The sequence below is a fragment of the Neodiprion pinetum genome, chromosome 1 (genome assembly GCF_021155775.2).
Source record: "Neodiprion pinetum isolate iyNeoPine1 chromosome 1, iyNeoPine1.2, whole genome shotgun sequence".
NCBI lineage: Eukaryota > Metazoa > Arthropoda > Insecta > Hymenoptera > Diprionidae > Neodiprion > Neodiprion pinetum.
The window spans coordinates 4,491,089-4,506,398 of NC_060232.1; the positions used below are offsets into that span (position 1 = coordinate 4,491,089).

At 40.2% G+C, this 15,310-nt stretch overlaps 1 protein-coding gene across 2 annotated transcripts in view; it reads right to left on the minus strand.

The window, feature by feature from the left end:
- LOC124211708 (tachykinin-like peptides receptor 86C) overlaps positions 1-15,310 on the minus strand; it is a 63,956-nt gene that overhangs the window by 18,449 nt on the left and 30,197 nt on the right. For both annotated transcript variants that reach the window (XM_046611059.2, XM_069133672.1), the window contains exon 2: positions 1,461-1,674. In XM_046611059.2, coding sequence (XP_046467015.1) covers positions 1,461-1,674 — 214 coding nt within the window. The remainder of the gene's footprint in view (positions 1-1,460; positions 1,675-15,310) is intronic.

The following is a 15,310-nucleotide window of genomic DNA, read 5'->3' on the forward strand; positions in this document are numbered from 1 at the left end:
ATACGTACACACATCCTACGTTAGGAAAGTAATTTTATTGATACTGCGATAAAAATTGTATCATTGTACTTAGAAAATAATTTCGCCAGTTTGTAAAAGTAAATTTGACTCTCTACGGAATCAATTTTCGAAATCCGAGTGTGCATTCCGAATTCATCGGAAGTTTGAAGTAGTTACCGTGATGATTTTCTCTCCCGACGGAAATGACGATGTCTCTGATGACGAGTACTCGCCGGGATCACCGAATTCATTTCCTACAATTTCGCGGGTGAATCAAGATTATAGCAAATTTCGCGTAACCCAGAGTGCCTCTTTGAAATGAAAATGAAACGAAATGAAATTATGTATTATACGAATGCCCGATGTGCGCATGGCAAAATATCACCGGAATTGGTTTTCTTTATTACGCTTTCGGTGTATCGTACGTGCCGAAGAGATGCTTCGCCTTCTCATCCTGTTGCATCGCATTCCCTGCAGAAAGTGGCTAACCGCCCGCAATTCGGACCGAGCTGTACAATTAACGCGAGTTTCCGGAGGAACGAAGATTGCAGAAATTAATTAAGAAGTTCTCCGAAACCGCGGAACAACCGCGAGCATCGTTGACCCAGCATTGGTCCTCGACAAATTGTATACATCAAAGATCCTTAGGATTAGCCGTCTTGTTAACAGCCAAAGTTTATCGGCCGGAATTAGCAACGATTTTGTGATATTTGTTCACGTATATTGCACGTCGAATGAATCGATCGCGATTGAAATTCGAGACGATATCCGGCATTCGACTGTCAAAAACAATCGCAACAACAACATCGGATGACTTGACTTTTGGACTCGAGACTCAACGATGCGAGATAACGTTTGACGTACTTTGAACGAGGACCGTGAAAAGGTCGGAAATACCGGGAATTGATATTTGGGGAGATTGATCCAGCCTTCGAATTGCGTAGGTGGCAGGAGGAAATCTTGAGAAGAAAGAAGGCCTCGATCCTGGCCGGGAAATCGGGCGTACACGGACTGTGACTCGATTGAACGTTACGGGTCCGCGGGCTGCATCGGAATCACGTTTGCATTCCCTTACGGGGGAAGAGGAAGAGAGCGTTCGGTTCGACATCGTATAAATTCCGGCTCTTCACCCTGCATTCAATAAAGCAGTTTCCCCGCTCGCCTTCGTTATATTATCATGAAAGAAGAGCCGGGGAGACCGGGCATCACCGTTTACTGACGCTAATAACAGGATCCGCTGAGCTCAGCAGCAACGATTCTGCAGAAATGCCACAGAGAGCGAAGGTCTTCTCGTATGTCAGGTGAAATGACGTACGTGGAGACGGAAATGGATCGATGACGGGACGACGATCTTTGCGTGAAACTTTTCGTACGACGCGAGCCGATTTTAGGACTGCCGGAAACTGGAACCTGATAGGGAGAAAGGGGTGGAAAAGTAAACTTGATATTCTTTTGCTTACCGATCGAACGAGATGGCGACCAGAGTGAAGACGCTCGAGGCAACCGTCACGTTCGCCACGAAATTATTTACGGTGCAGTAAACAGCGCCGAATGGCCAGTCCGAATTCAGCATGAAGATAAAGTTGAAGACGCAGTTCAGCAGCGACATCATCAGGTCGGAAACTGAGAGGTTGACCAGGAAGTAGTTCGTCACTGTCCTCATTCGTCTGTGGGCTAAACATGTGAAAGGAAACGACTAATGTATTTTCACTTCGTGATCATATAGCAATTTCCTTTGTCCAGGCAAACGATGGTAAAAATAATCGTTTTACGGGTATTTTTTTTTTTTACAGTTTTTTTTCTTCTGACAACGTTACAGCGAATTACCTGCCTCGACACAGCCGAATATTTTCGAGGTATTGGTAGTTAGTTTTTTTAGTTTTTTTCCGTTTGCAATAACGATGATTTAATAGAAAACCTGGAATCTGTTTAAAATTCAATTTTTCACACAGATCATTCTGTTCAACGTTTTGCGTGAAATTTCATACAAAAATCCTTTATTTTGTCTTACGTGCGGAAAAGACAGAGGAGTAAAGAGAAATTCAATTCGCCAATTCGATCAGGCAGAAGATAAATGAAAACAAGGAATAAATTTGAAGCCACTTGAAAACAAACCCTTACATACACTTCTTTTTTGTCGATTTCTCCTCGTGCCGGAAGATGATGTTTATCGGACATATTGTAAAGTCGTTCAATCACCCTTTTCGCCGATTTACTATACACGACGATTAGGAACGATACGTATGCTAATGCATCGCCTCAATTTATCGTGTCATTATGCAAACCGTTAAAACGATGAGAATAGAGCCGGTTTAAGGGGAGGTAAATTCTCGGGGTGAACAAACGGGGTTAAACTCGATCGTGTGTCATTGGGAATGAGATCGTAAGCGTAGCTATTCGTCGTTAAAGAGACACATTGACCCTTAAGAATCGAGTGTATTGTACACGTTAGATGCGAGGATAACGATATTAGCTATTTATCATTTTGTATGGACAGCGACGACACGGCTGCCGAAATTCCTCGGTTGAAAAATGAACCCGAGTCCGTATGCGTGTACGGATGGAAGTAAATCCCTCCTGAGCCGCGCCGCGTGAATTCGATATTTTCTCAAGGGGGCGAATAGCACTCGGAGTTCACCCTGGATATCCCTCGAAAACGAAACTTTACCTTTGGTTCTAAATTCTCCCAAGATGTTTTGATAAATTTACCCGGGACTCTGCCGAGTGGAAATTCAGATCGTCCCAAACGTTGACAAAATTCTAAGAGAGGCAGGTTAGACAAAACATATCGTGCGGATGTTTGCACGTAATTAATTAGGAATTGTAATCAACGATATTTGACAATGAAAACTGAGACAAAGAGCGTAATTGCAATTTTGAATCTTTACCCAGACGACTGTAGTTCGCGTTAAAATGTATAAAATTTACAACTGCCGATACAACAAGATTCGGGAAAGGCGAGATAAAGGTGAAAGAAAGATTAATCCAATCTCAGCATCGGATTTAATTACCATCGTCGTTACGATCGCGACTATCGCTCACGGTGACAACGCTAATCTTTCTCGCGCGAAAATCAAGCCTTAAGAAGTGCGGAAAGATGTGGGAGAGATGAAAAAAAAAAAACAAGAAAAAAATTCAACGATGATCCAAGTTCCGACGATCGTTCAAGCGCGGCAAAACACTTCCGGTTCTTTTCGGCTCTGAGGAAAAAAAAAACTTCGAGGGAAGAGGGGCATTAAAAAAAAAAAAAAAGAAAAAAAAATGATACATTATGGGAGTAAAATTTTATCAGATAAGACGGAAAGGGTTTCGTGACTCCTAACCGAGTTCTGACCCGGACACTGACAGCGTAAATCCCATTATTCCACGACTCGTTTCTAATGCGAGTCCATCCTTCATTCAACCCATGCCCGTCATCAATATGCGCGCGTAAAAGCCAATTTTCAGAACGGGAGAAAAGTAAGTGGAAAGAAAGAAATCATTTGTATCAGTCAAATAACGATCAATCTCGGGGTAAATATTGGCCAGACTAACAAACTCGGTGAACGTGTTTAACAGGATGTTGTGGATTGTCGAAGGTGATATTGGTGTGTTCAATAAGTGTACTTGTATTGTATTTCGCATGAAATTCTGCTGACGCGCAAAACCGCCACCGAGATTATCGCGTCGCGGTTTATATGGTTCGCATTATAACGTCGTTTATCATATATTTACAGCCTCATTATTTTTTCCCTCGTCTAACGATCGGTCGATATTGAATGCAAATTTACCTAAACGAAGTAGATGCGAATTTAATTATCTGATGAGGCGCTCGCTTCGGTACGAGTATGAAATAAACGCGAATGAAACAAAAAAGCCGATGCTTGTGTAATGTTCGATCTTAAAAGAACGGAAAGATCTAAATCGGTGCAAAATTTTCTCTTCTACATTTCGTTATACCTGCGTTATAATACGAGGGAAGGGATATCGGATCGGTAACAATTATCGAGACAAAAACGAGCCTTGTCCGTAAGCGCGAGAGAGCTTTTAGTGCGACAAGCTTTGAGACTGTATAAATATTAAATTTTCCTCAAACGCTGCAAGCGCGACGCTTGTAAATATTTCCAGTTTAGTATTTTACGGTGCAACGCATGCACAGCAGCGTCCGCTTCTTTTAAAACGGTTTGATAATTCCAACATAATAACATACTGCAAGAATTTATGAAAAAAAAAAAAAAAAAACAATTCCACATACTTAAACCTTGCAAAGCTTTGACACGTGCATCAAACTTGTATCATTGTTAAACGAATTTGAAACTCTATGAACGATAAAGCATCGCATACACAACTTCTGCGAGAAACCGCTAACAATGCAGTAACACTTTACTCAATTGTCAAAAAATTTCGCTCTATGTCGACAAAAGCACGTGAAGTGTGCACGTGTTTCTGTGTAATCACGTGTTATGCTAAACGCTTATTTTTCGTGCGAATGTGCCCTACATACGACGCATTCCTGGCGTGTTTACCATTCCCAACAAGGACTGTTATAGATGCCAATCTCTCCTCGTGTACTTTCAGTCTGGTTTATTATCACGGTAATGTTTCGCATTTCCGGCAGGTGTACTAAGCCATGCTACACATGTAGATTATTATTGTCACTATTTGTTTTTTGTTCATTTGTTTTGTCAGCCAGATATAAGCTTGACGAATCTTATCTTCCCGTTGAATACGTTACGTCTCTCAATTACCGGACACAGCTTTTGGCATCAAGCAGAGAAGATCCTTTGATATCAATTACTTACATCAGCTCGCTTTCGAATTACATTTTACATTTTACAGGTAACAACGACGTGTTTCGAAGACACAGAGAGAGAGTATAGAACAGAATGAAATAGTATTTACACAGAGCGAGAAATCTAAATGGGATTTATTTAACAAATGTTGGACAAAATTAAAGCTAGATACAGAGAGAGAGAGAGAGAGAGGGGGGGGGGGAGGAAATTTATAGTCACGCGTATTTTAGCTCATTCATACCTTTCCCTGTAATTTCGGGTCACACTGCAGGGGTGGGTGAGGCTCGGTTCAACGTAACATACAAATCGGTTCAAATTGAACGCTAAACCACACCTCGTATAACGTGAATAAACAAACTAACTATACGTACCATTTGTGCACGGATCGATAGCGTGACGACATGGTTGTAGAAGAAATTTGTTGGAGTACGTTTCCAAATTCGAAATTCCGAATTTCAAACGACATCGTCAACGGGTGTTAACTTTCGCGAGACTTGACATTAAACTCTGACAATGAAGTCCTTGTGTGATTTCTCAAGACTTTGATGATAAACGGACGAAGGAACAAAGCGTTCTTTGTGACTTTTGGCATGTGGGACAGGGATTGCGAAAACGGAGTTTAAAGTAGATGTAATTTGGGGAAGGGGTTTACTTCCTCACTCCGAAACGATTGCGGGAATGAACCGAGGTTCAACAATAAGCTTAACTGTTCCAACCCAGGCGAGATATGACAATGGTCCGATGATAATTCGCAGCATCTCCTTCTTGAGAGCTCGCGACGAACTTTGCGGAGCGAAGAAACGCGCGGCTCTGCGCGTTACGACGCGACCCTCCGAATAAACGGGGATTCGGTAATTTTCCCCTACCAATATCTACGCAAATTCACCTACAGACTCTCTACGCCCACCTCACTAATCCCGCGATTGCAGCCCGAGCGATAAGGTTTGAGGATAAGAGTAACTCGGAGCGACCCGACACATACGCGTGCAACATTTGTTATCGTGAAACTCCTCGCAAGTCCTTGCGAGGAGTCGTGTTGTTGGGATGCTTATTTTTTTCCTCGCAACCTCGTAGGTGATCATCGAAGAAAAATAGAGTATTCAATATCCAGAGTATTTACCATAATCCAGATGCGCGGCTTTCTGCAATGCCGCTTCCGAGACCCTCGAAAACACATCCGACCAATTTCAACCGTATATTTTCGGGATAAGCCTTGCCGAATGACGGAACTTCCCTGTTTCTTATCCCACATTCCTCTCGAAACGCTTCTGTGATCCTGATCCGTAAAGAACATTAGTTTCATTCGTTCGAAAGTTTTGCCGACGCTGGGTCTCCCTGCTTATATTTTACTATGCTAGGCAAACCGGAAATAGGGTCGGGATCTGACGGATGGAATGAGAAGAAGCGAAAGGACGTGAAAAACGTATTTGAATCGTTATTTCGAATTTATACATATTCTTGCCACGATACATATATAATAGATTTCTTCTTCGATGCGTTGTCATTTTTTTCCATTGCTGTTGTTGGCTTCATTTTTTTATCCTCTCGTTCCCCACACGGGGCGGGGTTAAAGTTCCGAATTTGAAAAGTTCCGAAAGCGAGTAATTCCGAATTATTTTGTGGACAAACTTGAGGCGAAGAAATCAAACTATTACGAAACAGCAAAGTTTCGAATGATCGGAAACCCGACGGCTCGAGGTTACGAAAATTCAAGTTACGGTAGAGCAAAGTTCCGAAAAGCAAAGTTTTGATAGAGTAAAATTCCGAAAATAACAATATACTAAAACAGTGTAGTTTACTCAACGAGTGAGTGTAAAAAATAAGAAAAACCAAAAATCAGAATGACCAGGATTCTGAACGTAAAAATATCGAGAATCCAAAACAAAGAAAGATCAAAGTGGTGAAATTTCACCAAGCCAGAAATTCACAGAACTTAAACATCTTCGATCACTCGGAACTTCAATCTTTTGGATTTTTAAATTTTCTCATTTACGCACATTCGCAACTTTGGCGTTTCGTCAAAGTTAAATTTCTTTACTTTAAGTTTCATCGCGGAAAAAATTCGGAATTTCACGCTTTCGGAACTTGTCAAATTCGGAATTCCAAACCCGTGCTTCGCACACAATTTCAAAGTCAAAGAAACGAATCGGTGGATTCCCGTTATCACAGCGATCAGGCAACCAAGAAGCGTAACTCGAGTCTCTCGGAAACTTCCCACCTATCTATACATAACATACCACCGTTATACATAAGCCCATTTACGAAGTAAAATTACCGGAAGTGAATCTGCCGGTTTTAATTAAACGAAAACTTGTTGCATCGTTCATCGTCAAGCGCGGTGTTTTATGATTCATTGTTTAAAACTTACCGGGGGAGGATTCTCCTTCAACTTAAGGGTGATATCCCGTTACCACTCTCCGCAGCTGTTACATTATTATACGTACATCTCGTAGGGAAGTTCATGCAGTCGGTATGTAAGAAAAGAGCGAGAAAACTTGGCGCCGGTAACGATAATACGCGAGCTGATGAATTAATAAGACACGCAATAGTACGTCACCCAGCCTTTGGCAAGAAAACACGCGGTTCCAATTAAGGGTAATTAAGCGTCATTCGTGCGACCCGGCACACAAACATCGCAAAGCCAACCCACGAAATCTTCCGTCAAGCAAAGTCGAAAGGTGAGTAGTTTGAACGTCGACGAGTAAAACCGAAGGATACAGAATAATCGAGGCAATTATTTTTATCGTACGACTATACATACAGACACGGCTAGAGGGATGACGGGGAGTCTTTTATGACAGACTCGAATATCCTTTTTTACCGCCTTCCGCATAGGTATTCCGACAACGAATCGTACGTAACTTTCTTCCTCGAATACGAGATCTGGAAACGAGCTCATCGCGATAAACGATCGGGTTGCCATGTTTTACAGGGAATCAATTTTCCCATTCGAACTTGCCGAGACAGATTTTGGAAGGACTAATAATGCCCGACTGTTCATCGCCTAGAGGTTTTTCACTCGCCGATACTGGAGTAAAAAATCTGAATCGCTTTGGTATTCGCATCGGCAGACGCGTCGCAACGGCGTCGCAGCAGCTTTAGTTGATATTCAATCCGGGATTGAAAATAGAGTCCCCTGTATACGGAGCGCGGGGTTTACCGAAAGCTCAGTCAAGGATAAAGGGACGAAGTTCGATGACCGTATCGGTTTATCGCGCGTCGCGTGTCACTTATTGTCACCCATCCTGCACGCAAAATTTACCCACCAAAGTAGAGAAAGAAAGAGAGAGCGAGAGATGGAATTGGGTCCAAGTACTTTGCTGAAAACGTCGTTTCAGCCGTTCACCTCAATCGCCAAAGTGCTTTAATTCATTGCCTTGTTCGCCCGAATGCAGAGTCCACCATTGCGTATCTCCATCGATCGATACGGTTTTCATAGGAGATTTTTCGCTGGCGTTACTCGAACCGTGTTTGTTGCAAAATCGGAGCTGTTTCGTAGCCTGAAGAAATATTACGCACGATATAAAAATCAACCCATCGCCGTGACTCCGTAGATAACCCGCATCGTAAGTATTACGGTCGGATGTCACTGGGTGAATAGAAATGTGCGTGTACAGATAAAAATGTGAATTCGTCCCATCCGACAACATAAAGGAAGAATGTCGATGCCCTTCGAGGCGGCCGGTTTTAAGATAAGGCCGTTTTATTCAACCTCCAAGATCTTCGCAACCGTCAGCTTTTTGCGACATTTATATTGTTGAAGAACCGCCTCGCCGCGAGAAGTCGACGGCTAGATTCAAACTGACCTTTTATTTCCCGCGAGAATTAATTCGTTTTTGTCAATTATTAAACTCGTTGCTGTGACTGAAAAAAAAAAAAAAAATTGACAAGAGCGATGTTGGGTCGCGTAAAATGCGAACCTGGAGGTCGCTGCAGGGACGAAATGAAACGCGAATCGTCGCGTGCAAAACTACACGCATACGTACCTCGACGTACCTACAACTTCAAATTATGTACCTACGTCAACTAGATCTGAACAAGGTTTATCACGACATGATTCATGGTCGGAGTTACATTTCACATGCTAGTTTCAGACGTGCTAGACCGAAACCCGAGGAGAATAAGCTGGTATTCAGTCGAGCTGAAAAGCCATATTGCGACACGTCCGTCCCTGCAGACACGACTCGTGCATACGTGATAACACTCTACACATAAACATATAGGTATAAATATACTTACAATGTTCACGGTGGATATTGCAAGGTTTTCATTTTTAGTACCGTCAGGGTGAATTTCATCGGTGCGAGGCAGCGAAAGAAATGATTTCGAACCGCTGATTAAATTAAAGCTCCGAGTTTGTTGTTCTTGTTCTCGTTGTTACTGTTTTAAACCACGTCTGCAGGACAGTGCTGACCGTAAACGAGACGGTAATTAAGTCTGATTTGTATGATAATTAACTCCCCAAAAGAAATATATGTACACGTAATATCACATCCGAAACCCTCGTATACATTCCTTTCCGTCCCCCGCAGGCAATTTTCACCCACCCTTTTCACTTTGTGGCAAAATTACGTTTGCCTTCTACCTGTTGAAAGTCACAAAAATACTCGCACAATATAATATGATGTATTATTATAATAATAATAATGTTAATGCTAGAGCAGCATTCGAGGCGCGAAAGTGACGGAGAAGAAGAGGAATTTCACAAGGTTTAAAGTTAATTTCTTCGATAAAAGTTAAGCGGCGGTAACTGCGAATTAATGAGGGTAAGATTAATACCTGTAATCTGGGAGGGTGAATTTGTTGTATATATATATGTATATATACGTACACGTTGCAACACCTAACCTTGTCTCACAATCGATATTTCAACCTGTTGGAATGAAATTTATGTCCCCTTGTTTTCCAACCGGAAGTATAATATGCGGTTGATTTATGCACAATTATACAAAATTAATATGCAAAACTTTTGACCCTCTTTTTTTTCTTTTTTTTTTCCTCTTCCCTTGCAGGTCGCTCGCATTATTATTCCTGGTTTTCCATTTCTACGTAATTTGTACTGTACTTTTTTTCTTTTCGCTTGCGCTTCTACTTGCCTGCATAAATGTACACCAGCGCAATAGCGTCTCGTTCTATGTTTTGCACGTCGCGACAGCCGCTCGTTGGTCAATATTTTAAGTTCAAATCACTGCGGAGTTGGCCTAAATTTCAGACTTATGGGATAGGTAATAATAATAATATGAAATGGAAAGTTTGAAATTGAAATTTCAACAACCCACCTCGCAGCTGGTTCAAGCAATTTTTCAACCCTTCAAAACTCACCGACCGCTAATTGATCGATTCTACAGCCCGTAACGGGAACAAACTAAACAATATTATGAACAACTCGCCTCGTTTGTTACTCGATATTCCTGAACAAGACGGAGGGAATAAAAGAGCAGATTTCGCTCGAAATTGCAGGCAATAATGAATACGTTGGAAAAAATTAGAGTTCACTCTAAAAACAGTGAAAACCCATGTCCGCAAAGTAAAATCTCCTAAATTTATAGTAAAAAACATAATTGACATGGGTATTTTTTTTTTTTTTACAAAAAATCTGATCTTTTTGTTCCTTTCCGTAAACAGATATCGCTACTATACTATCACAGTAGCGATGCTGCGAAAGTTGTTGAACAGTTAACAAATCCGTATAATATCTTTGATAATTATACGTGTATACACAGTCCACGAGTTCTCGGTGAGTTTGAAAATTTTCCACCAGAATAAACCGAGCTTCGTCAGCGTCGATGTAAACTTTCTGAAACTCATCTATTTCGTAGCTCGAATTCGACAAGAGAGTACACGTTACTCAACGTCGTTATTAATTATCATTTCTGATAAAAAGATAAAATGAGAAAAAAAAAAAAAACAAGAAGAAAAAAAAAACGAACGGTCGTCGCGAAGTTATTAGCGTTGACTTAATTATTCGCCGAAAGAGGTGATAAGAGACGCTCTTCAAAAAAAAAAAAAATAAGACACCTCCAATTTGGTTCAACCTGTACAGCGCTCTTTCACTTTGTCAATGTTACCTGCAAACCGAAGCTCGGTTCCCCGGTGATGAAGATATCACTGCTTTCAACATCAGACGGGGTGGCGACAATTTTGGTGAAATAAAAATTCCCTCACATTTGCCCGTCAAAAGATTTAGAATTCCCTACGTTTTCCCACGAAACTCAGATAACGTTGGGCGGCTTTTATGACGAAAAGCCCTATAAATCGCGCACCTTGAATATATTAATTTTCATCTCAAAAACACAAATAGTATTGCTTAGTTTCACACTGACAATTGGAAATTGAACAATATCTACTATTTCCGAAAGCTAGCTAAACTGAATTACCGAAGCATATCCAAAGTGTGAAAACTATTTATGAAAAAAGTAAGTTTCACCAATTTATATAACTATCCTCCATAACTCCCCGACATTTTCCCGATAGATGAAATTCCTTGACTATTTCCAGTTTTCCCGGTTTTCCCTGTCCGTCGCCACCCTGTCAGAATCAGTGTGATATCAGGTACCTATCTTTACGTACAATTTCTGGATTACAGCCAAGTGTTTTTCCACCGCCAACGCGTCGTCTTGCGGCCTGATAAAACACGTAATGTTTGTACGAAGCCCGGAGATGAACTTGATAGCTGTCCGTTGTACTCGAATACCGTGAGGAAAAAAAAATAAATAAAAAAAACAATTCAAAGCGAAAAGATGGCGATTTTCAAACGCAAGTCGTTGAGAAAACGAGGACTAAAAAATGTTGCCGGAGAATTTGGTTACCCCGAAACGAAACGACCGGATCTTTGCAACGTTTTTCTTTTTGTTTTTTTTTTTTTCTTCTTCACCTTTTTCTATTTTTCAGGTAAGTTTGTAAATTCTACGTCCAACTATAAAAACGAGACGCACACTCGAGCGAGTGAAAATGGATACTATGAATACCTGCACTCGTGTTTATTGGTCAGTTTTTATCGACTCAAGTATAAACCGCAAGGTTTATCACCAACAACGAAAACTCGATTAGCTCCTGTTAGATTTTATTCTCGTTACGATAAACTGTAGGTACATATTATACAATATACACCATGTATAAGGCTGAAAGTTTTCCCGCAACTTTATCGTCTAGTTAAAAAAATTTTGTGTGTCAGTGGAATTTCGCCATGGGTAGAAATAAGATAATCCAGGTTTTTTTTCGCGACTGCGCGGTCTTCGCGTGATTTGAATATAAAGGGGCGATCGGAAATATATCGAATCAGGAGTTGCATACGTAATTTTCAGTTTTACGATTTATCCTGCAAAGTTGACGAGCCTGAACGATGTTTGGCGGTAGGTATGATAATTTTGCCACGATTTTCGCATAATGAGGTAAAAAATATTTTGAATCCTCGATTTGTGCCGATTGTCGGCGTACAGGGAAAAGTTTTTCTCTCGTAAGTAGAATATCAAATTTAACATCGATTTGGATATTCCGACGGGGCTGCGAATGTTTTGAACTTACTTATTTCATACGCGTGGAAAACGATGTCGAAGGAGTTTTAAAGAAAACATCGAACGGCTCGGAGGATCTGAAAACCGTGACAAACTGCTAAGGAACATTCGAAGAGGCTTGAAATTGCGAATCTACATTTGCAACTTGATATAAAAAAAATTCCCCTCAGGCTCCCAATCAGCCGATTGGTACGCCTGAAAATTGATAAAGACTGAACTTAACACTCCGCGTATATCGATTCGATAAGTCCTAGCATATAAGAGCTCTGATTCAAAAAATGAAACCAAAGACCCGGACGCCTGTTGCGGTAAATAAACTGCTACAAAAGCCGACAACATGAGTAATCTGCCAAGGTTTTTGATATCGGACGGAAACAGTCGTTGGCACGGATGTTACATTTTATGAAATCCGGAAGTGTGTCGGAGGTCCGGATGAAATTAGCGCTAATATAATCGCTCGTGTGAATAATGGGCCAAGATAATCCCCCGAATTTCTTTATCAAGATTAACGGCCGATTTACCACAGCTTGGTAAAACTTTTTCAATTACGATTTATACCGGACACTGTGAGAAACGCGTACATAATTGCGGAGAAGAATTAAATAAGACGGTAAACAGCTGTAAGCGCAAATTCCATTGACGAAAAAAAAGTGTAAAACTGTTTTTTCTCTTCTGCATGGTTATTTACGTTTAAATTCGTTTGTGGATTTTTAAAAATGTTTATTTCCTTTTGAGAAAAAAAAATGTACCCTGGGAGTATTTTTTAATTCTCTTCGTCAACTAATTACTGTATATAAGAATCGATCGTTGCCTGAAAAAGAGAATTCAGGAAGGAGAATCAAGGGTATTAGAGAAGAGATGTTTACTCTCGACCTTTTTTCTCTGTAACACATTACACGGATTTCACATAGATCGCAAGAAAAGAATTTAATAAGAAAGTTGAGGTGGCCGGGATCCCTTATCGGTTTCGGGAAAAAGAATCAATGATCCGACAGTTCCCGAGTGAAAGGAACTGAGTATCTGTAAGAAACAAGTTGACGTTGGACGCCGCCTCCTTCGGGAAAAGAGGAAAAGAAGTGCTTTCATCTTAGTGTGACTTGAAGCATGAGCTCTTTGTGCCCTTTCTTCCGTGTAATTTTTATCTCATTCTACTTTATTCTGCTCTCTGTTTCTAGGAAGGAAAAAAAAGCTAACAAGCGTAATTATAGCGACATGCAGAGTTCAATTAAGGGCTCGGCATTTTCTTCTTTTTGTTTCCACTCGTCTCCTTTGTCGGAGATGGCGATAATAACGAGAACAATAATAATAAGAATAATAATGTTTCCAGAATTCGCGAAAGACGTTTTTGGCAGAATCTGCAAAAGCACCCCGGCATCGTCACGCGGAATTGAATAAATTAGCAAACGTCACACTTTGCATTTCGACGTCTCGAAATTTAGCGTCGCTCACTAAGCTAAAAACAATCGATGCATCGATCGATCAAGTGGTAAAAAATAATTGATTAATCAATTAATTTTTTTTTTTTTTTTTCCAACGCTGCATGTCAAACCAAAATTTCAGTATGTAGTCCTAATGGCCATAAAGTTTTTTGACAATTTATAGTTTCATTCAAAATATTCTTCAATATCATGTGAAAATATTCATTTTACTTTCACTTGTTATATCAAATAGATACTCGGTAAGTAAGACAGTGATATAATAATTGATACTTTGATCACATAAATTGATATCGTATTCCGTCGTTAATGGGAGTAAAAAATAAAAACCAAACGTGAGGAAATATAATCGAGTCGATCGATCGATCGAGTTTTAAAAATAATTCATTATAGTCGATTAATCGGGGAAAAAGATCGATTATTTTTGGTCGAATCATTTCATATACCCGCGTACGCGTCGACTTGTTACACTCTCGCATAATCAGCCACAAAATGCAGTCTATGGTGTCTCATTCGTGTATGGATAATGGCAAAGGAAATGGCACATAAATGTTACGCAATGGAACGCCTCGACTTGGCAGTCAGTCTTAGACCTGTACAAACGTAGAGAATTACCGCCCGTTGCTCGATAAATTTTCTCTTGAGTTTAGAATTTATCTACTCACTCCAGGACAGCTTACACGGCTTATCCTTCCCAGCGACATCGTTGTACAACCGTGTGAATTTTGCGCAATAGGAATAATTCCGAGAGTATGCGTAAGATATCTCCGATGCTCGACGATGCGAGATAATCCATTCACCGTATATACGAGCGTTGAATCTGCAATTGACGGATTTCGGAAACCCACGCACCGTATTTATTTGCTTATTTCCTTTCCATTTTCAATCCCAAAAAGCTTTATTTCTTCTGTATTTCTCTGGGTTTGCATTATTTCCAATACTCGTAAAATTTCAGCCTTGCAAACATCTCGCTTTTCTCAACCGAGCGATTTTTCTCTTAAACACCTTTCTCGCCAAAGCTTTCTTCAAATTCAAACCTACCGGTGAACGACGTGAAATTTAAATAAAAAGTTTCACCCTGAAGCTCCACGTTGTATGAAAACAATAAGCAAGAAGAAAGAAAGAAGATATTTGTACTTTTGATTATAGCCGCAAAAAAATACGATACGAAATTATCGACTTCGTTCAATTCGGATATAAGCAAATTTCTTCCCGTATGCAATATCTCCATTTATTCTTATTCTCAATGGTATGAATTTCACCTGCGATCGTTCAACTCGCTGATAGGTAAACATCAGTAAGGAAAAAAATATAAAAAGAATAGATAAAAACGAAACATACATTGTATACATTGGTATAATGTGCAACATATCTTCACTTTCGCGGATAACATTCACGCGTACTGTTGTATAATTCAGGATATATTCGGTGAGAATAACTTTTCCGGAACATGTTTCTCCATTATTTTTTCCTTTCGTTGCGCATCTTCGTTGTATCCTATACTTTTGTTCTTTTTTTTTCTTTTTTTTTTTCTTTTTTTGTTTTTCTTTTTTTATAACTACGAAGATGAAAGGATGAAATTCAAGGG